We start from the raw sequence: 21989 nt of genomic DNA, 5'->3' as shown, positions 1-21989 counted from the left end.
TTGTGGCATTTATAATGTAAGTACTATTACCATTATTCCTAAAGGGACTTATCACCTACATATGGCATACTATTCCACTAATAATTCCACTATGATTCGGAATCTCTTTCACTATCACTGATATATTCCTATAATATTCCTATAGAAACTTACAGCTTATCCCATACGTTTTCCAGGAGCTTAATTATTGTGGCTATACTTGTTATTTTCCTATAATGTTACTATAATAAGTAAGTCTAAGTAATCAAAAGGCTGGTAACACTTTAACCGCCCTAAACATAAACACTAAATCTTTAAAAAAAAAAATTAAAAATTAAACAAACACACTATCTGTAGTTGAAAATATATAGGGATGCTTTAGGTGTTTATTAATGTATTTGTAAGCAATTATAACTATAAAGCATCTGTAACTGGTTTATAAACAGTAAATGAATGCTTGATAACACAGTATTACACCGCTGTTATGACATATAATAATGACATATGATACAGTGTGTTATAAAACACTCATTAAGTGTTTATACACATGTACCAATCATTCACAAGTAGGTTATAACTGCTTATAAATGTGGTCAAAACTCATGAGGACGTGTTGAGCTTGAAGCTGAGTTTGCTCAGTGAATGAATAATGAATAAATACTTCATTAATAAATATGATAGATAAATACTTCATACAAAAAAATTAAGACATATTTTCATGATATATTTTGCATGATTCGAACTGTGTTACACTAATCATTTATTAACTAATTACGGATGCTTCACAGGAGTAGTTATAGTTGATGACAAATATGTTAATAAATGTACATAAAGATGCCCTTATTACTGCTTACAACTACATTATTGTTTGTTATAGTTTGTTATAAACCATTTATTCATTATTTATATACTGCTTATAAATGCTAACTGAGGGGGTGTTAAAATAAAATGTAACTAAGCATCACTTTAATATTTGTAGAATATTACAATGCGAGTTTACAGTGACCTTATTGTGTCTTATGGTATTTTAATCCCCTAATATCACAAAAACAAAACAACAAAAAGAGAATTATTACTATATACAGTGCATGTATGTTTTTGAGAATGCAGCATCACTTAATTTAACAACTCAGACATCAAGGTGAAATGTCCACCATGAAGTCATTTTACATGACAGTGGGTGACACAACTTTAATGGAGCCCTATCAGCATCTTGGCACCTCCCATGCACACTCATACACACACACACCCCTGGGTGGCCCCCCATATGACACCTCTGAGGGGCTGGAGCAGAGCTGATTGCATAATGCTCTTCAACATCTGACCAATAACTTTTGACACTTTCTGACCTTCTGTCTATTTGCTGTTTTGAAGTTCGTCCTCAGTGCAGGTCAACAGGTGAGCAACTTAACAGTCTCAACTTCTTATCTGTTTCATAATTATTTTTATTATTGTTGTTGTTGTTATCAGCATTACTATTATTATTTTGATTTTTTTTAGTAGTGGTAATCATACTATTAATATCATGAGGATTATTGATAGCAGCGTTATTGTTATATGCTAAACATATAACAATAAATATAGCATCAATTGTTATATTTATTTATGTATTTATTCATTCATGTAATGGAGAACACACTACATGAATGAATATTCAAATGTTTGTTGACGGTCAGTGAGAAGAAACATGATATGTGGATACTACAGCCTCTAGGTAACTAAAGGATATGTGGCTTTTTTGCATGTGATCAATAGTTAAATACATTCAACAACAACAAAAACATTATTAAGACAAAGTAAACGTTTTGACCGACTTGTGGTGTTTAAAAGGCACTTGTCTTTTACGGACCAATGTAAAGATAACATCTAACCACAAGAGAAAGCCACAGATGCCAAGAACTGCCTTATCTGCTGACCGCAGGAGATTGTGAGGGAAGTGATACAGCTGCCCTCTGTTTGTAAACTAAACTAAACACAGAGGTGCTCAGTTATTGTTTTGTCATCATTTGGTGGATTATTTATTGGCAGAGTATTACATTCAACATCATTTTTTTCCTCTGAGTCTGAGAAACTTTTAACAGCAGGGATATAATAGCTATTCGTCAATATTTCAATTAAATGTATCCCTGCTGTATTTTCTAGAGGATTATTTGATAGGTACAGCAGTAATCAGCCTCAGCTGATGACGTCTGTCAGGGCAGCGCCTGCAGAGTGAAGATAAGCAGCAGCAACCTGCCGCACCCTGGAGGAGGCGCCGACTGCTCTCTGTAGCTAAACCGAACCACTACATGCTGTACATTTCTAGCGCCTCTGAACATGTTTAACTTCGTAAACTATGATGGGATTTTAGTTTTATGAAACTCAGTGTCAAGTTTGGTCATTCCCCAGTCATCCTCATTTTACATTTTGGTCACCTGACTATGTAAGGGATGAGATTTTAGTTTTTGTGTGAAGGTTTTTTAGAAAATCAACAACTTCTTTTCCACCTCCTGACTGCAATGAAATTCACACTCTTTACAGCTATATTGCATATTCTAAATCAGCCTTGGAAGTTCTATAGAGTAAAATTAATTTCCTATCTTCTGTCTTAACCTCAGACTAAGAACAGCTGCAGTACAATGGCTGCCTTCCTTCATCACTGCCCCTTCCTAAAGTCTGTCCCTAAGCCAGCTTTGAGGAGAACAGGAGCTGCCTTGCTGTCTCTGGCCAATCAATGCCCCATAATCGCTCGCCAGATCAGTGGGAGTAGCCCAGCCTTTCTGGAGGCCAAGCTGGGCGTCTCACCCACCAAACCCACGAGTCACCGACTTCCCATGGTGGACCAAAGGAGGCTTTTTGCTCAAACAGCAACTCAGGTGGCTGTGTCTGTATCGAAGGGCTGCCCTTTTGTCAGCTCTCAGATTGGGGTGGTCCACGCCAGCCCTGAAGTACAGGAGGATGTCCAAGAAGGTAGGAAGAATTAACCAGCTGTAGAGAAGCAAATTTGCCAAATGTCAAAGGGAAGACAAAAATCCAGGACAAAATAGTACCATCTCACACTGACAGAACTGCACTCCTCTTTCACAGATTTCATGACCTCTCTGTTGAAGGGTTTAAAGGATTCATTCCTCCCAACATCAGCTCAAACCAACACTGTCACCCACCTCCTCAAAGACAGCATGGGTATGTTTTACAGTTAAAAGGAGCTGAAAGCCACTAATATAACCTATTTCATATGATTCAGTCTAGTAATACATCTTTTTTTATTTCCCAAATTAGATAGCTGTTCATTGAGTGCTGTAACTGATTTAAAGTCAAAACTATCACTCCTGCAGTTGGCCCCAGCTATGACTATGACCAATTCTTCATGAAGAAGATTGCTGAGAAAAAGAAGGACCACACATACAGAGTCTTTAAGACCATAAACAGGAGCACTCAGGTCTTCCCTTTCGCTGAGGATTACTCCGTCTCTGGGCGGGAGGGCTCCCAGGTGTCCGTCTGGTGCAGCAACGACTATCTGGGAATGAGTCGGCACCCACGGGTCGTCAGTGGGATCAGGTAAAATGAGAGAGAAAAAAGGCAAATGTTTGTAAGTCTTCTGGAGCAAATCCACATCAAGTCTCAAGACAGTCGAGATGAGTTCAAGTTAAATCTCAATTCTTGTCAAAGCAAGTTCAAGTCAAGTGTTAAGTAGGAAAACTGCAAGTAATTTAGAAGTCTTTCAGGTGTCTGAAACTGCATTTTTATTCCAAAGCTTTGTTAATAATAGTGTATTTTTTACATGCTGGAGATGAAGTCCTTTTAATGTGTAGGCCTAATAATTACATTTTGTTCAGTACGTGTTAGACTGAATTTGAAAGAAAATTTGAAAGAAAAACATGGGACACCTTTCATGATGCTTTATCATTTTGTTCTGGATGTCCTCAGAGATGCCCTGGAAAGGCACGGTGCAGGAGCAGGTGGGACCAGGAACATCTCAGGCACCAGTAACTTCCATGTGTCTCTGGAGAAGGAGCTGGCCCAACTACACCAGAAAGACGCAGCTCTGGTCTTCTCCTCCTGCTTTGTGGCAAATGACTCCACCCTGTTCACTTTGGCTAAGATGCTTCCAGGTAAATACTGACCTCTGACCTCTAAACTGATTCAGGTGATGACATTTATGAAAAGTCCAGCACGAGTGTCAATGTCACTGTTCGTCAATACATGCTCTGTGATTATATTCTTGGGCCCATGTTTCAGACAAAGACATATTTCACGTTTCTTACATTGTAGAAAAGGTGAATAGTATCTCAGAGTTGATAATGTTTAGAGGGAAGTCATCGCCACTGGTTTCATGGTGTGTTCACTGTGGCGTACAGGGTGCGAGATCTACTCTGATGCAGGGAACCACGCATCAATGATTCAGGGCATCAGAAACAGCGGAGCCAAGCGTTTCATCTTCCGCCACAATGACAGCCGACACCTGGAGGAACTGCTGCAACGCTCAGATCCCAAGACACCCAAAATAGTGGCATTTGAGACCGTGCACTCCATGGATGGTGAGTACTATCAAATGTTAATTTGCAGATTGCAATTGGAGATTATTTAGATTTTATTTATTTATTCAATTAATCAGATAAATGGCAGAGGGTAAACCTACTTAAACGTACCCTTTATATGCAGAAACTGTTTAGAAAAATCAATTATATCAAGAGACGTAAATCTTGATATTTATTTACTCAAACTGATGAGTAATGTGTGTACAGTAGTTTCAAAAGAAAAAAAATTTAAATGTATGTTTTTAATTATCTTATTCTCTTTACTGCACATTGGTGGGTGTGTGGTTATGAAAATCTCCAGCTCATAGTTTAGCCATAATGTAGTTATAGTTTTAATAATAAAATGCTCAAAAAACTAAAATTAAAAAAGGAAAATAAAAATGGCACATGAGCCATAGAAATCTCAAGAATTTCAACTGTTTTCTGATAAAGCAAGAAAAACGTTCCATTAATGAAAAGAATAGCACTTCAAATTAGCTAATTTTATGTGCATATTATAAATTAAGACCAACAGTCATCATCAGCAATGTTCAGAAATGAATAGCTAATAAAGAGAAAGCCAGGTTTGGAGCATTTGTATTTCTATAATCTACAATTATTCAGTCTGCATTATTTGTCATTCATCACTGTCTCCCATAGGAGGAAATAGTTTCCCCCACTCAGCATTATTTCTCTGTGTGATATTACACCGCTGACAGCTCCATAAAGCACAAACTGAAGTAGACTCAGTGGATGACTGTGACCATATCAGGAGGATTTTTTAAAACACAAACACAAAACGGTTGTTTTAATATAAATTCAATATAATTTGCAGATTGTAATATTTAGAAATAGTGTAAATAATTCTCCACATACATTGTAAGCATATAGTACATACCTATATATTACACAGTGATGACATTTGCAGCACGGATTTCCTGCTGTTCACCTTATATTGCACAGTTCTAATTATACCATCTTATTCTCTGGGGCTTTCAGGTGCCATATGTCCCCTGGAAGAGCTGTGCGATGTAGCTCACCGTTATGGAGCTCTGACGTTTGTTGATGAAGTTCACGCTGTGGGCCTGTATGGAGCCCATGGAGCTGGAGTGGGAGAGAGGGACAACGTTATGCACAAGATTGACATTGTTTCTGGGACCTTAGGTGAGTATCTTTTGAAGAAATCCACCTCTTGTCCTTTTAAAATTTCTACACAAGCCAATTGTTTTGTTTAATCTCTATTTTGTTATTAAAGATATGATGAAAATATCCTATTTATCAAAGAAATCAGTCATCTGTCAACGTGTCCTTTCACTACGACACTAAAAGGGCAAGGCAAACGGCTTCAAACTGACGTAGATTAATTGCCTCTTTTCTTGGCCAAACTCCCATTTACAGCCACTTGCACTAACTGACTGTGTCATACTGCCAACAAGGCAGCAATAGCTCTCAACCAGCATGATACTACTCTGATGTTGGTTAAATGAGGGCAGGGGAGGAGTGAGCTCTCATCAGAGGAAGCAGGGGTTTTATCAGCTGGGTGCGGGCTCTACTCCCTCTCTGGTCATGCTGATAAAACCATCATCAGGGAGCCCATGCTGTGTGTAGCTTTATGACAACTGTAGGGTTTTAGGTAGAAATCCCTGTCAAGCACACATCAAGTGTAAACTAATCCTGGATTACAACACTTGACTTTACAAGGCGTGGTTGCAAGTGTTCACTTGGCAATAAAGCTCAAACTGAAATGACAAATTACCAGTGGTGTATCAGCACACAAAATTCACAGTACAATTTGAAACATTATGCAATGTCATAATTTGACACAGAAACAATCATTTATCAGCTTATCATATCATCTAACTCTATAAAAGTATAGTATTTGGGACTTCAAGATAAAACAGTGAGAGATTAGTCTCACTATCAACAGCTCAGCTATCTCAACAACCACAACACCACACTACATACATACACTACATTCATTGAATCGGAGCCTACAAATTAGAAAACATCCTAATTTCACCAGTTTTTTCAGACACTAAAAGGCCAGATTATGTCATGTATTATTATTGTGGTGGTGAAAGCATCCTTCAGATTCTTTATTTTAGTAAAGGCAGCAATATCATAACATAAAAATACTTAACAACAATCAATTAGCATTCATAATTACAGAAGGATCATTAATAAATCTACATATGTATTCAAATTAAGTAAGTTCTCATTATGCAGAATGGCCGTTTTCCAACTGTTATGTTATTGTATAGGTTATATAACTATTATCATTATAACAATTGTATACACTGTTGGGTAGTTTAATCTGTAACAATGCATATTTTATATGCTCATCAAGCAATATATTTTGTATGTAAAATAATAATAAATAAATAAATGCATGGAGTAAAATTTGTCCTCTGAAATGTAATCGTATAGAAAAAGTAAAGTGGAAATACTCAAGTTAAGTTATATTTGTACTTAATTAAATGTACTTCCCATCACTGATTATTTTCCTGTCATCTGTTGCTGTTCCAGGCAAAGCCTTTGGCTGTGTTGGAGGCTACATCGCCAGCAGCGCCGCTCTGGTGGACACGGTGCGCTCCTTCGCAGCCGGCTTCATCTTCACCACTGCCCTGCCCCCGATGGTCCTGGCTGGAGCCCTGGAGTCTGTCCGGGTCCTGAAGAGCCCCGAGGGGCAGGTGCTCCGCAGAGCCCACCAGAGGAACGTCAAACACATGAGGCAGCTGCTCATGGATAAGGGCCTGCCTGTGGTCAACTGTCCCAGCCACATCATCCCCATACGGGTATGAAGGTTTAGCAGGGCTGATGCCTCCACTACCATACAGTATTTCACTCCACCAACTCCTCAGCTGACTATTCTAGTCATTAGTAGTTGCAGTTAGAGTATCTTTAGGTCAGAGCAATATTAGTAATGCAATTTATTTAAGGAAGAAGCACATGTCTATGGCTAATCTCATTATTGTCAGAGAATTATCTTAGATTTATAATAGGAACTGGATAATAGCAGATTAACCTGTTACATCATTAGGGACAGTTATATCAATCTTCCTTTGTATATATGCTAAATAGCTATAAAACACTTCTACCCTTAAGATTGTAGGCATTAAAAATACCTCATATGATGTATAGAAAACCTATGATAACATACCATTTTGTACATGCAAGTGGGAGCCTTTTTACGAACATCACTGTATTGGCCTTTTCCACTTTAGACATGTCACAGTAGGAAAAGCACAGGAGTAAATAATGAAATTAATGATGGCTGAATTCCATTTAACTGCTTCACTTTCATGCTGACTCACAGTCACAACAGAACAGAGCCATTGTTAATGTTATTGTTTTAATGTTAGTAACACCTGTGCTTTTCCTACTACTACTACTAAGTCAAAATGTCTGTTGTGAAAAGAGCTAATGGATACTCGTCTATAACTCAACAAGTATAGCAGAACATAGAATGTGCCACTGGAATAATTAAACTTTTTCAGTGCTTAATTATAATCCAATTTATAATTTTTAAAAAGCAATTATAAATCATTAAGTTAATTGAATTAGCATTTAAATTATGCAAACTGAAATCTTTTTGTGATACCATTTATTTTGTGATTCCATTTTAAAATTAAATTATTAATACATCATGTTTTTAATGCATCATTTAAATTCCAATTGAATTAATCAATCTGTAATTACTTTTTTTAAATGCATCATATGATTAGAACTAAACCCAGAAATATCTTGTAATAGTTACAGTGGCATACTCTTGACTCCATAGACCAAGTCAACCACAGTAATGGCTTTGATTCCTACATGTATTACCTGATTGTGCTGAATAAAAGCTAAATCTAAATGGCTCACATCACTTTTCATGATCCATTTTCTAGGTGGGCAACGCTGAGCTGAACACCAAGGTGTGTGACACCCTGCTGGAGAGACACAACATCTACGTCCAGGCCATCAACTACCCCACAGTGCCTCGTGGTGAGGAGCTGCTGCGTCTGGCTCCATCTCCTCATCACAACCCCACCATGATGGCTTACTTTGTTGGTGAGTGTGGGGATCCTTACCTACCGAAATTAGGTCAAAGTTGTTCTAGTACATGTCCAATCAAGTTAAGTGGGGACAATGGCCAGGACAAGTGCCATATGTTTGTCCTTAGTGAGTCTCTTTGCTTTGTAAGCATATACAAGTCTCTTGGCATCCACCTGTCACCATACTGTACACTGCAATGCAATAAAAATGACAATACTCTGTAGAGATCTTAACATTGTTGTCCCATAGTAGCAAAACTGACACCATAACCTTAGTGTGTGCTTGCTAAAATGACCAGAGCTTGACTTTAATTGAATTTAAGACAAAGATGTAAAAGAGAAACAAGTATTGGCATTTAATTGTTCATTTGTATAAATGTCTGTGTTTAATTCACAGAGAAACTGGTGGAGGTGTGGCAGGAAGCAGGGCTCCTGCTGAACAGCCCAGCCACGGCCTCCTGCACCTTCTGTAACCGCCCGCTGCACTTTGAGCTTTTGAGTGAATGGGAGAAATCCTACTTCGGCAACATGGAACCACAATACATTACTGTGTCTGCATAATACCAAAGTACATGTAGCGTCTCAACACAAGTTACACATACAGTATATGTATAAATCTGTAAACTTGTGTTTAAACATTCTTTAATGTCAGTGGTGTGGACTAAATTCCAGTATTCCTTTCTGTTTTCCTCTAATTATGCTTACTAAATTGTGTTTGCTGTAATGGATATGATTACAGAAAACTGTGCCCCCTCCATTTTAAAAGCATAAAACCTGCACATTGGACACTTTCTTAAATCTCTCATTTAGGTGTGATGGTTTGAATTAAACTATGCTATTTAATTTCACGTTGCTTGCTTTCCTTCATACCATATAATCATTATTACCATCATGTTTTGTTTCTATTTCCACAATAATTCACTTACTGATGTTTCAGTCATAAAATGTATGAACTACCGAAGTTAATTGGATCATAAATTAAGGCATAATAAAACATTCAGTACATTTGTGGTGTTGAAAATCTCTACCATTCACATACTCCTCTCATATTCAATATACTGTTCACTGATCCTACAAACTTAAAATTAAAATTGGAAGACAAAATGTGAACTGAAGCACCGTGTCCTCAAAGAATGATCAAACGTCCTATAAAATTGGGGAAAATTGGTCATGAGTTAGATTGTTCCTCCACAATACGACATCTTAAGGTACAGGCACTGACCTGGCTACATTATGTAAGCTCGGCTGAAGCTCCTGTGCCCTGTGTGATTCTGACTATCAGCACTAGTTGACATTGCAGGGGCTGGCCACTTCTCGTTTGACCCTTGTCCTCAGTCTGCGGAGCTCTGCGTTCTCACTGTCCACAACGAGGCCACATTCAATTAATGTCCAGGCTTTACTAAGCTGCTCCTCCCCATAGTGCTGCAGCGCCCCCCGCAGGAAGCACTCAGCCAGGCGCAACCTCCCCAGACCAGCCTCCACACACTGGATGGTCTGGTTCTTGTGGAGCTCCAAGGCCAGAGTGAAGTCCTCCAGAGCTGCTCCTTCTCTGGAACAGAGCACCAGGCTGCGGCCTCGTCGACAAAGGTCCTCCACCCTGACTTGGGGATCATCTGAGCAGCTGGAGTCAGATCCACCGTGTCTCTGGATAACTCTGTCCAGGTCAGCTATGGCCCGCTCATGTAAACCCAGCTGGGCGAGGCAGGCAGCCCGCTGGCGAAGATACTGGAGTCTGTGATTGCCCACAGCTTGTACTGCCACAGTCAGGAGTCTGAGGGCCTGATCCCATTGGCCACCTGATGACACACTGCTGGCCTCCTTTGCTGCTGCCTGTTTCCATATAGATGCAGAGCAATTAATATGCAATTTATAAATGCATAAATACTCTTTTTTTTTTTAATTTATTTATTTTACAATGCTTTAGCTAGATTAAGGAAATATGCTGTTGCCCTGTCTTGTAAGTATTGTAAAATAGTTCATTACTCCATCATCATACATTATGCATACTATTCCACCTTTTCTGACCTTACTGTCCATTTCAAACATATGAAATATTCATTGTGATATGTTCAGAGAACCTCCTAAATTGATGGGTGTGCCACTGCAGTTTTGTACAGTTTTGTTTTGCATTTATTTTTGTTTTTTGATATATTTTAGTCGGCACTGTGTTAAAACATAAAAAGTGACGTGAATAAGAATGATACCATCTAAAAACATCAGACAGAAGAGATGAAATCAAAATTTCATGCAGGTGAAATAAGAAATGATCTTGAGAAAATATACCAGAGGCCTCACAGAATCACAGAGGAGCTCATCTCTGTCAGTGTGTTAAGATTGAAAAACAACACCACAAATTAGATAGCGAGTGATTCAATTTCATAATCTCTTCAGTGAGTGAGTGTGTTTATTCTACAATCCAAAAAATAGATACAAAATTGTCTTGAACACAAACAAATATATAAATCCTAAAGGCTTGTTTTACTTTACAGTTTCAGTGATGTAGAATTGAACATACAATCTGAGCAGTTTTATTTTATTTTATATGTATTTTATATTTATTTGTTCTTTCTTTTTGCAACATTAGACAATATTGCTTTCTATCTAAAAGCAGACATGTTTTAGTCCTGCCATGCAGATAAATGATAACACTAATTTGCTGATGATGGTAGACTAAAAAAGGCAGCCATAGCCAGCACAAACAGCTTAGGCAATGGCGCTCATTCTATACTGAATCTAGGATTCTGCACGTAGGCTTACCTGTGCCATGCGTTTTCGCTGATTGAATGGGATCAGGGCCAGCAAGAAGTCCAGACTGGACGCATCTTTCTCAATCAGTTTGCTGAGCCTGCGAGCTGCACTGCAGTATTTCTGCTGCCAGGCCTCCACCACACCCACCCTGGCCTGGGCCACTGCATCTCTTGGTTCCTGGCCAAACACCTGGCACAGATGAGCGCCTGCTGCCTTAATTTCACCTGGAGCAGATAGACCATAACAGCAGGAGTAAGGATTACTGTAAACAAGGAGCACCAGGCCCATGGTTCATTTTTTTATCAAAGTGGAAACACCACACAGCCTCAACCATAATCTCCCAAACCAGACCATTTCCACTGACATCAAGGATCCCACTGAGAATTCCAGCAGCAAAGTTTGGCAAAGTTCCAATCCATCTCACCTTTGGCTACGAGTATGTCCACATAGAGGAGATGCCATCTGGGGTCTCTGCAGTCAGTCTTCATCAGAGCTCCACCAATTATAAAAGCATCTCTGAGTTTCTCTCCATGGCAGGGGACAGTACTAGTGACCAGGATGTCTGACAGATTGTTCCGACAGAACTGATGAAGCCAATCACAGACCAGCTTCCGTGCCTTGTCCTTGAGTGACAAGATGTCTTTGGTGACTATGTCAGTGTTTATCTGCAGTGCTGCCAGGATATCGTAAGTGCATTCCTAAGGGGAACAGGCAGTTTGAATTTTTGATTTAAAATGAACATGCATATCTCCTACAGCTACATCTTATCAGCCAGACTTCAAATATGTTTGTAAAAGAAAACAGCAACCTAGTGTTAGGTGTGTTGATTTTTCTGCCAACATCAAATGATACATCTTTTGCCTATTTTGCCTAAGCATGATACTGGCGGTTTACAGAGGTCACTATATATTGTGCCTCCTGAAATTCCTACAGAAGTTTTTTAAACAGTTACCTTTCACTGCCAGTTGCAGCCACTAAACTGTAAAACTGCCTATTGTAGCTTGAAGTCTAGTGAAGGCTGGAGAAAAGGAACAAAGTACTGTAAGCATTGAGCTACAGCATGTTTTGAAAGTGTTTCAACTCAAGAATACCTTTTGTTGGTTCAGCATGAGATAGGTAAAGCCTCTTCCACAGAGGGCCTGAACATGTTTTGGGTGTTCCTTCAGAATGGCACTGAAATCAAAGATGGCTGTCTTTTGTTGGCCCAGCAGGGCATAACACCTCGCTCTCTCCAGCAAAGAGTCTGCTGCCTCGCCACCTTGAAAAATACAAGTATTTGATTGGTTTCACAATATTCACATTGTTATCATTTTCCATTTTATTGGCTACTTCCATATTTATACATAAACAAGCACTGATCCAAACACAGTTTAATATCATTTATGATATGTGTTGAAATGGCTTCAGATTGACAGGTTTCTGCTCAGGTTGGCTGTTCTCTAGTCAAATAATACAGATCCAATCTGCCTGCTTTGTGCTCAGTGTTTTGAAAGATAGCTACCTCTGCTGAACTGAAGCCAAACACAGAAACAAAGCTTCTGTTTTGTGCCAACCCTTCTCTTTATGCTGCTAATTGTTCCCCTTATCTAGAATAAAGTATTACCCACTATTAATTAAGTCAACAATCAGAATCAGACAAATAACCATTAATATCTCATCAATCAGATTCTAATCACCAGAGGCCATGATAGCAATGGAAAGATAGGCCACAGCCTCCCTGACAGCGCTCTCCTCTCGTGTGCCCTCCAGGATGCGTTTTGCAGCAGAGTGGCAGTGTGCCTGCAGCAGTGCCAGGTCCTTCTGTTGTGCCACCGCTAACAGGGGGCGCAAGCAGCTTGTATCACCGCACTGAATGAGCTTTTTCAGCAGCTGCGGGGAAAATAGACAGATACGAAATCTCTTTCACTGTAAAAGCTGTAAAATTAAGAAATAAAGGTATTAAGCTACCTGACCTGACACTGCATTGTTACTGTATCACTTCAGAATAATGAACACTAAAAAATATGGTATTCAGTTCATTTCAGTTGATCATTTGAGATCGACTGAGACTACACTTATTAATGTATAACAATAACAAAAAATATTTTTTGCAACAGTTTAGCAACTACATTGCTTTTTATTAAGTAATTGTAATGTGTTGCAACTTGTAAAAAAATAAAATAAAGACCTTATGACTTATTGTTTAATGCTTAAACACCCTGGAGCCAGGCCTGGGGTGGGTGCCCGACGGCGAGCGCCTGGTGGCCGGGCCTTTCCCCACGGGGCCCGGCCGGGCACAGCCCGAAGGAGCGACGTGGGGCCGTCCTCCCGTGGACCCACCACCCGCAGGAGGATCCGTAAGGGGCCGGTGCAGAGAGATCTGGGCGGCAGTCGAAGGCAGGGGGGGCGACCAGATCTCCGGACACAGAAACTGGCTCTAGGGACATGGAATGTCACTTCGCTGGGGGGAAGGAGCCTGAGCTTGTGCGGGAGGTTGAGCGTTACCGGCTAGATATAGTCGGCCTCGCCTCCACGCACAGCCTGGGCTCTGGAACCCGTCTCCTCGAGAGGGGCTGGACGCTCCATTTCTCTGGCGTTGCCCGGCGGGAGAGGCGGCGGGCTGGTGTGGGCCTGCTCATAGCCCCACAGCTCAGCCGTCACGTGTTGGAGTTTACCCCAGTGAAGCGAGAGGGTCGCGTCCCTCCGCCTCCGGGTGGAGGACAGGTCTCTCACTGTTGTGGCGGCTCACGGGCCGAACAGCAGTGCAGAGTACCAGGCCTTCTTGGAGTCCCTGGGAGGGGTACTAGACAGTGCACCACCCGGGACTCCGTTGTTCTACTGGGGACTTCAACGCCCATGTGGGCAGCGACAGTGACACCTGGAGAGGGGTAATCGGAAGGAACGGCCCCCTGATCTGAACCCGAGCGGTGTTCAGTTGTTGGACTTCTGTGCTAGTTACAGTTTGTCCATAACTAACACCATGTTCAAGCACAAGGGTGTCCATCAGTGCACGTGGCACCAGGACACTTAGGCCGGAGGTCGATGATCGACTTTGTTGTCGTATCATCTGACCTCCGCCGCGTGTCTTGGACACTCGGGTGAAGAGAGGGGCGGAGCTGTCAACCGATCACCACCTGGTGGTGAGTTGGATCCGCTGGCGGGGAGGAAGCCGGACAGACTTGGCAGGCCCAAGCGTATCGTGAGGGTCTGCTGGGAACGTCTGGCGGAGCCCTGGTCAGCAGGGTCTACAACTCACACCTCCGGGAGAGCTTCTCCCAGATCCCGGGAGGTTGGGGACATTGAGTCCGAGTGGACCATGTTTTCCACCTCCATTGTCGTCGCGCGCGGCTCGTAGCTGTGGTCGCAAGGTTTCTGGTGCCTGTCGCGCGGCAATCCCCGAACACGGTGGTGGACGCCGGAAGTAAGGGATGCCGTCAGGCTGAAGAAGGAGTCCTATCGGGCCTTGTTGGCTCGTGGGACTCCCGAGGCAGCTGACAGGTACCGGCAGGCTAAGCGTGCTGCAGCCCGTGCGGTCACAGAGGCAAAAACTCAGGACTGGGAGAGGTTCGGAGAGGCCATGGAGGAGGACTATCGGTCGGCCTCAAAGAAATTCTGGCAAACCGTCCGACGGCTCAGGAGGGGAAGCAGTGCTTCACCAACACCTTGTACGGTGCGGGTGGAGAGCTGTTGACCTCGACTGGGGATGTTGTCGGACGGTGGAAGGAATACTTTGAGGATCTCCTCAATCCCGCTGTCACGTCTTCCGAAGAGGAAGCGGAGGCTGGGGACCCGGAGGCGGACTCATCCATCACCCTGGCCGAAGTCACTGAGGTTGTTGGCAAGCTCCTTGGTGGCAAGGCTTCGGGGTGGATGAGATCCGTCCTGAGTATCTTAAGTCTCTGGATGTTGTGGGACTGTCTTGGCTGACACGTCTCTACAACATCGCGTGGCGGTCTGGGACAGTGCCTCTGGCTGGCAGACCGGGGTGGTGGTCCCTCTGTATAAGAAGGGGACCGGAGGGTGTGTTCCAATCACAGAGGGATCACACTTCTCAGCCTCCCGGTAAGGTCTATTCCAGGGTACTGGAGAGGAGAATTCGTCCGATAGTCGAACCTCGGATTCAGGAGGAGCAGAGTGGTTTTCGTCCCGGTCGTGGAACACTGGACCAGCTCTATACTCTCCATCGGGTGCTCGAGGGTTCATGGAGTTTGCCCAACCAGTCCACATGTGCTTTGTGGATCTGGAGAAGGCATTCGACCGTGTGCCCCGGGCGCTTTGTGGGGAGTGCTCTGGGAGTATGGGGTCCGGGGCCCTTTGCTAAGGGCTGTCCGGTCCCTGTATAACCGGAGCAGGAGCTGTGTTCGCATTGCCGGCAGTAAGTCAGACCTGTTCCCGGTGCATGTTGGACTCCGCCAGGGCTGCCCTTTGTCACCGGTTCTGTTCATAATTTATATGGACAGAATTTCTAGGCGCAGTCAGGGGCCGGAGGGTGTCCGGTTTGGGAACCACAGGATCTCATCTCTGCTGTTTGCAGATGATGTCATTCTGATGGCTTCTTCAAACCAGGACCTGCAGCATGCACTGGGACGGTTTGCAGCCGAGTGTGAAGCAGCTGGGATGAGAATCAGCTCTTCCAAATCTGAGGCCATGGTTCTTGACCGGAAAAAGGTGGTTTGCTCTCTTGGCGTGGGTGGGGAGTCCTTGCCCCAAGTGGAGGAGTTTAAGTATCTCGGGTCTTGTTCACGAGTGAGGGACGGATGGAGCGTGAGATTGACAGGCGGATCGGTGCAGCGTCTGCAGTGATGCGGGCGCTGTATCGGACCGTTGTGGTAAAGAAGGAGCTGAGTCGAAAGACAAAGCTCTCGATTTATCGGTCAATCCACGCTCCTGCCCTCACCTATGGTCATGAGCTTTGGGTAGTGACCGAAAGGACAAGATCGCGGATACAAGCGGCCGAAATGGGCTTCCTCCGCCGAGTGGCTGGGCGCTCCCTTAGAGATAGGGTGAGGAGCTCAGTCACACGGGGAGCTCGAGTAGAGCCGCTGCTCCTCCACGTCGAGAGGAGCCAGCTGAGGTGGCTAGGGCATCTGATCCGGATGCCTCCTGGACGCCTCCCTCGGGAGGTGTTCTGGGCATGTCCCACTGGGAGGCGGCCCGGGAAGACCCAGGACACGCTGGAGGGACTATGTCTCTCGGCTGGCCTGGGAACGCCTCGGGATCCCCCCGGAGGAGCTGGAGGAAGTGTCTGGGGCGAAGGAAGTCTGGGAGTCCCTGCTTAGACTGCTGCCCCCGCGACCCGGCCCCGGATAAGCGGAAGAAGATGGATGGATGGATGGATGGATGGATGGATGGATGGATGGATGGATGGATAATCTTGGAGGAACATCTTTGATATTTAAATTAAAGGAAATTCACAGTCACGGCTCTGCAAGCTGTTATCTGTGAATAACATAAATGTAGACCTGTACGGAAAGTCAGTGTTGACTAATTTTTGCTCTATTTGTAAAAAAATATAGACATTTTTAATTAATTAATTAATTAAATTTATGAAAAAGACTAAGACTGAATCAAATGATTTGTAGTTTTGATGCTGAACATGCTGGTGATTCTAGGGGCGATTAGGCTGTTTTAATGTTTCTCTTATTTGCTGGTCAGCACTGTAGTTCATCATGTTGCAGCTCTGCTGTAGTATATTTGTATTTGTGTGCCTGTGGTTGGAATATAGACTTGCTGTACTGATTTGCTGCAGCATATAGAAATTAAGACATCAAATCAGATGGTGTGTAAATTAGTCATTGTGGTTTCTTATTTCTTGAACGTAGGCACTTTGAAGCTGTGTCCAGAGAGCAATTTTAGTGAATGAGAATAGCACAGGCCTTTCTTACCTTAATCCTATTGAGAATTTTGTGTGGTTTGTTTTCACTCAGCTCCCCGGGTCTGTTTTTAATCAAGGTCTGACCATTTTAGCTCAAGCTACTGAAACGCTACATTACAAGTCTTTGCAACAGGTGTTCCCAAACATTTTCATGTAAATGTAGCCCTGTGTAAAACATAAATAGTAAGAAAAGAACAGAAATTTCAAGATCTTGTCACACAGAAATCTTAAATGGATAATTGAGTCTGCTATATGTGCAGAAATTACAACTAGGATTGTGAAATCACTGATTGAAACATTTGCTGAAACTCACAATAAATGATAATGAAATCATAGTTTTTCTAATTAGGCAGGAACACTCCATGGATCCCTCTTGAAAAAACCTGTTGGTGCCTCTGGACTTCACTGCCCCAAACCTACATACCTGATTGGTGTCATAAAGAAAGCCTCTGTGTAGCTGCAGCAGGGCAAGGCGAGCCAGTATGGGTGCCCGAGGACTGGTGGGCCCGATGGAAAGTAGTAGCCGGTAGGCCTCCTCCACCCGGCCAAGCTGGTACAAGGCATCTGCTGCCAGGATCTGAGACCCATCAGCACCGGGCTGGAGCTCCTTCAGCAGCACAGCCAGGGATTGGACACCAGCAGGAGTCCTAATGCACAAAGCAGGAAAAAGTGCAACACCAAGAAAATGCACTTAATTGAGAAAACATGAATGAGGACTTTTATTAGAACAGAGATCATAAACTGACATTTGTAGTTTTATTGATGTGAACTTTAACCGCAGAACTAAATAAAACAACTAAAATTTGCATAGTAAACATCCAATTTTGGATAGGTGACATGTCATAGGCCTTTTTCACTGCAGACATTTTGGCTCGTCATAATTGGAAAAAGGTGGTACTAATAACATTATCAATGGCTCAGTCTTCAAGTGTCCAGTGAGTGACTGACAGAGTGAGCCAGCATGAACAATATGGATACTGAAACTGAAGCAGTGAAATGGAATTCAGCTACCATTCATTTTATTATTTACACCTGTGCTTTTCATACTGTGACATGTCAAACTGTCTTTAAAAAAAGGCCTATTGAGTAAACTGTACGTGAGAAAAGCATCGTACCCTGATCTGTGGTTGTCTCTCGTAAATGGGGCCTGCAGCTGAAACCCTTGCTGGGGCTGTTGGGAGTCTTCACTGGAACTGGACTTGGATTCGTGCTCTCTAGTCCCCTCCAGCATGACTCGTCCCTGCTCCAGTAAAACAGTAAACAGCAGCCCCCGGTAGTTCCATGGCACCAAGCAGCGAACAGTCAGTGCTGTTTCCTGAGGCTGCAGCCTGCTAGCTGTCACATAGTCAAGAGCTGTGAGGTAGTTCAAGCCGCCCATCATGCGCAGGAGCCCCCTGCCACACAGCGCCCGCACACAGCTGCACGGGTGGGGGGCATTGTGTTCAATTACAGCCTGGAAGTCTTCTAACGCCCCCTTGTGGTCTTCAGAGAGAAGTCGTGCATATCCACGAAGAACCTGCACTGTGTTTTGGTAGCTCTGCTGGCCTTGGGAGGCAGCTAGCTGGCTACAGATAGAGAGGGCCTCTTTGTGTTCCCCTCTGAGGAGAAGACAGTCGGCCAGTCGTACCCGCAGCTCTCTGCCTCCCCCGTCAGGCTCTAAATGGCACAGAGTCCGTAACTGAGTGATCACAGGGTCCAGGAGTTCAACTCCTTCAGTTGACCGCAAGTCTGGACGGATGAGGACCCTTTCTCTGTAACCAAACAGGCCCCTCTCTGCCTGCTGACGGAGATGGTTGCGAGCAGCTACCCCTGTTCCGTGATCTGTGAATAGCTTTTGGAAATAAATTCGGGCAGTGGCAGGGTGTATCTCAAATGCCTCAGCCAGATCCCTGCACGCCTCTGCAGTCCGTCCACCTGCTGACAAGCAGACAGCTGCTCGACTGGTAAAGAGTCTAGCTCTCCTCTCAGGAGTGTCTTGGAATGACTTGTCTGTACTACTCTCTGACGTTTTCTGACAATGACCATGATGCAAGAGAACAGAGTACACCTCTGCACTGTCACCAAACCTGCCTGTCAAAAACAAATATGCTGCTTGAAGTTCCTGCACTTCTATATTACCAGGTGAGATAGCCAACAAAAACTCAATAATTGTAGAGGATGCCTCTACATCTAGCTTATCATTCTCCTTTGTTGTCACTGCACACTCGCTGTCAATCATCAGAGAGGGATGTATGCGCAGTACTTGGTCTGTAAAGGCCCTCACTATTTTGGGTAGGTGCTCAGCTTGTCTGCTTGCAATCAGTGTTACGGTTTCAGATTTGTTACTCTGGTAAGCTTTGAGGTAAAGCTTCAGCCCCTTGATACTGTGAGGCTCTGAGAACAAACAGGCCAGGGCACGTGTTATCTCCAACACCATGCTAGTCGCACCTTGTGGATGAAGGCGTCGCTTCCCTTCAAGCAGAGCAGTGCAGCGAGCAAAAATCTCCTCACAGCCATGCCCGCCACTCTGAAGGAGAGACTCCATTTTGAAAATGGTGGCTGACAGATTGTTGGGGCAGAGTGTGGACAGAAACACGGCTGCAAGACCTTTATTAAGACCCTCAGCAGGCTGGGTCTTCTCATGACTGTCAAGCCAACCTTCTAGAGTAGAGATCACCCCACCCAGGCTAGACTTCAGTTTCCGCATGTGGGACACGGTGGAGGCGGCGTGAGTCCTGAAGGCAGACATGTAGAGGGAGGTAGCCCTCCCCAGCTCTCCAGCCTCAAGGAACTTGTCTCCTTCCTCACACAGCTCTGAAACATTGACTCCAGGTCGAACCAGAGCAGCCATGATCAGGCAGCAGGCCCTCTCGATCTGTTTTAATGTCTTCACCTGTTCACAGTGATGACAACATTGATGTCACCTTATGGTTAAAAAACAGGAAATTATAGTATCAAATTGTTAATTTAAATAGCAGAATTATCAATACTCAGCATATTGTATCAAAACAACAGGAATTTCTCAAAACAGACATTTTTACTTGTCATGGTTGGAAAAGCACAGGTGTTACTAATAACATTAAAGATGGCTCTGTTCTATTAAAATGTCCTAGTAAGCCATGCCAGTGTGACAGTGAGTCAGCATGCACAACACCAGGAGGACCCTGAAACCAAAGCAGCTAAATGTAATTCATCATCATTAATTTTATTATAACTTGGTTCAGTATTATTTTTTACTGCTGATATTGGCCCATTGTGGCGTTTTGTGCCATTTTTTAACTGTAAGTATGATACTGATGCAACTCCATATTTAGCAGCATTGCACAATTATAAATGTACATTTATAATAACATTATAGAAAATATGTGTGCAGTATTTATTACATATATTACATATTGGTGAAATTTTAAGCAACTCACACTAGTAAAATTGGTAATATTGTGTCAAATTTAAGTACATTATCCTAAAGCAAAAATAAAAAATAAAAATAGTGCGCTATTATGACAAATAATACTATAGCTAAGTGAAAAACTCTGGTCTACTACCGCCAGAATTTGTGCAGTAAATTCCTAATTTTAATATGATGATTTTGAAAAACTTATTAAGCCCCCCTGTATGGAGGAAATTTATTGCTTTCTCTGGCCCGTTCACCTACCTGCTCTTTTGGCTTTTGTTACCAAAAGTAGACCCACCAACACTTGAACAAACCCCGAATTGAATCCGCTCACCGAAGCGGTCGGTGTCAGTTCGTTTCTGTAACGCTAACTGAACGTCGGTAGAACAGAAAACCTGGGCCCCATTCTCGTAATTCAAGCTCTTGGTTCAGAGTTGCCAGGACAACACGGTGTGTCCGCTCATCCAACAAAAGCTGCAGCGAAGTTTTTTTTTTTTTCAGTCTAACAGGTGGAAAGACATGGCGATAGCAACATGATAAAAACAAACCAACCGTAACAAGTTTCACATCACGGTAAACTTCTCCGTACTCTGTCTCTTCTGCTGTTGGGATGGGACATGTGTCATGAGCGAGCTTGTTGTTCTCGTGAGCACGGGTCCGGTTGCCAATGGAAACCACTAACACTCGTGCTCATAGGAAGATCACAAACCGCTGAAAGGGATACTGCTCATTGTTTCAAAAACTCTCGCATTAGTATCACATAAAATCTGCGATATAATCTGTTCCTTTACTTTAACTCAGACAGAACTAGACGGTTAGTGCTTATGCTAGCATACTTCCAGAAAGGCGTTCATTATTTTCCCCACAGACGTTTTTACAAAGAGGCACGTACGCTCATTTATATTGTAAGTAGGCTATATCGGTCATTAACATGACCAATGGTTGAAAAACATTTCCGAAACTCGACATTTTCTCATGTTGTATTAGTGTCTTCCTTAGACTAAATAAAAAAGCATATTGCAGTGGTACACATTAATAGATTAGACGCCACAACTATAATAATATATTTAAATTTTTGTATTCCTATCTCCTATCAAGCAGTTGCAATTGTGGACTGATTGAAAAGTCTACCAAAATGCTGCATTCATGTACAGTTGTAAAAATGACTCATCTCATGAGAAGTTATAGCTACTTGGCAGCACATCAACGTGTTTGTACTACGCAAAAAAAAAAAAAAAATCACGTGAATGATTATTTAAATCTGCTGTCAGAATTTCAGATGCTGTCATTGTATGTCTATAAACATATTGCGAATATGATAAATGTCTCTTTGTATGGGATCTATGCTTTTTCAATCCAGGGAATATGGACAATGTAGGACACTGTTCTTTGTCCTGAAGAAGAATTTGCAATTCATGAGATCGGTCTAATCCACCTCAAGAATATGGGGTCCTGTGCTCAAAATTGCACACCAGCTGCTGCTGTTCAGACACTCAGCCAGT

General features: G+C 42.8%; 2 protein-coding genes across 3 annotated transcripts; one reads left to right on the top strand and one right to left on the bottom strand.

Annotated features, from left to right (window-relative positions):
• The first annotated feature begins 1220 nt into the window (after positions 1 to 1220).
• On the top strand, positions 1221 to 9360 carry alas2 (aminolevulinate, delta-, synthase 2). The gene is made up of 10 exons (XM_044212936.1): positions 1221 to 1377; positions 2577 to 2928; positions 3046 to 3141; positions 3294 to 3516; positions 3886 to 4070; positions 4317 to 4496; positions 5475 to 5639; positions 7002 to 7270; positions 8366 to 8528; positions 8910 to 9360. The coding sequence occupies exons 2-10, from the start codon at positions 2598 to 2600 to the stop codon at positions 9071 to 9073; spliced, it is 1776 nt and encodes a 591-aa protein (XP_044068871.1). The 5' UTR covers positions 1221 to 1377; positions 2577 to 2597; the 3' UTR covers positions 9074 to 9360.
• On the bottom strand, positions 9294 to 21924 carry ttc34 (tetratricopeptide repeat domain 34). 2 transcript variants are annotated; one of them, XM_044212934.1, is made up of 8 exons: positions 21040 to 21924; positions 18230 to 19986; positions 17539 to 17761; positions 12937 to 13129; positions 12352 to 12518; positions 11685 to 11958; positions 11270 to 11484; positions 9294 to 10342 (listed from the first exon to the last, which is right to left on the bottom strand). In XM_044212934.1, the coding sequence occupies exons 2-8, from the start codon at positions 19942 to 19944 to the stop codon at positions 9797 to 9799; spliced, it is 3333 nt and encodes a 1110-aa protein (XP_044068869.1). In that variant the 5' UTR covers positions 19945 to 19986; positions 21040 to 21924; the 3' UTR covers positions 9294 to 9796. The 2 variants fall into 2 exon arrangements, with proteins under 2 accessions (XP_044068869.1, XP_044068870.1); XM_044212935.1 differs by lacking the exon at positions 21040 to 21924 and adding an exon at positions 20749 to 21033.
• Positions 21925 to 21989: the final 65 nt, after the last annotated feature.

The sequence above is a fragment of the Siniperca chuatsi genome, linkage group LG10 (genome assembly GCF_020085105.1).
Source record: "Siniperca chuatsi isolate FFG_IHB_CAS linkage group LG10, ASM2008510v1, whole genome shotgun sequence".
Lineage (NCBI taxonomy): Eukaryota > Metazoa > Chordata > Actinopteri > Centrarchiformes > Sinipercidae > Siniperca > Siniperca chuatsi.
Note: the sequence above shows the minus strand (reverse complement) of the source record. Positions and strands in the feature narration are given on the sequence as shown.

Coding starts and splice junctions, on each gene's coding strand:
- alas2 (XM_044212936.1), top strand. CDS start 2,598: ATGGCTGCCTTCCTTCATCACTGCCCCTTCCTAAAGTCTGTCCCTAAG. Junction 4,497..5,474: donor GACCGTGCACTCCATGGATG/GTGAGTACTATC, acceptor TGGGGCTTTCAG/GTGCCATATGTCCCCTGGAA. Junction 5,640..7,001: donor CATTGTTTCTGGGACCTTAG/GTGAGTATCTTT, acceptor TTGCTGTTCCAG/GCAAAGCCTTTGGCTGTGTT.
- ttc34 (XM_044212934.1), bottom strand. CDS start 19,944: ATGGCTGCTCTGGTTCGACCTGGAGTCAATGTTTCAGAGCTGTGTGAG. Junction 17,762..18,229: donor AGAGACAACCACAGATCAGG/GTACGATGCTTT, acceptor TTTGTGCATTAG/GACTCCTGCTGGTGTCCAAT. Junction 11,959..12,351: donor TCATGCTGAACCAACAAAAG/GTATTCTTGAGT, acceptor TGTTCCCCTTAG/GAATGCACTTACGATATCCT.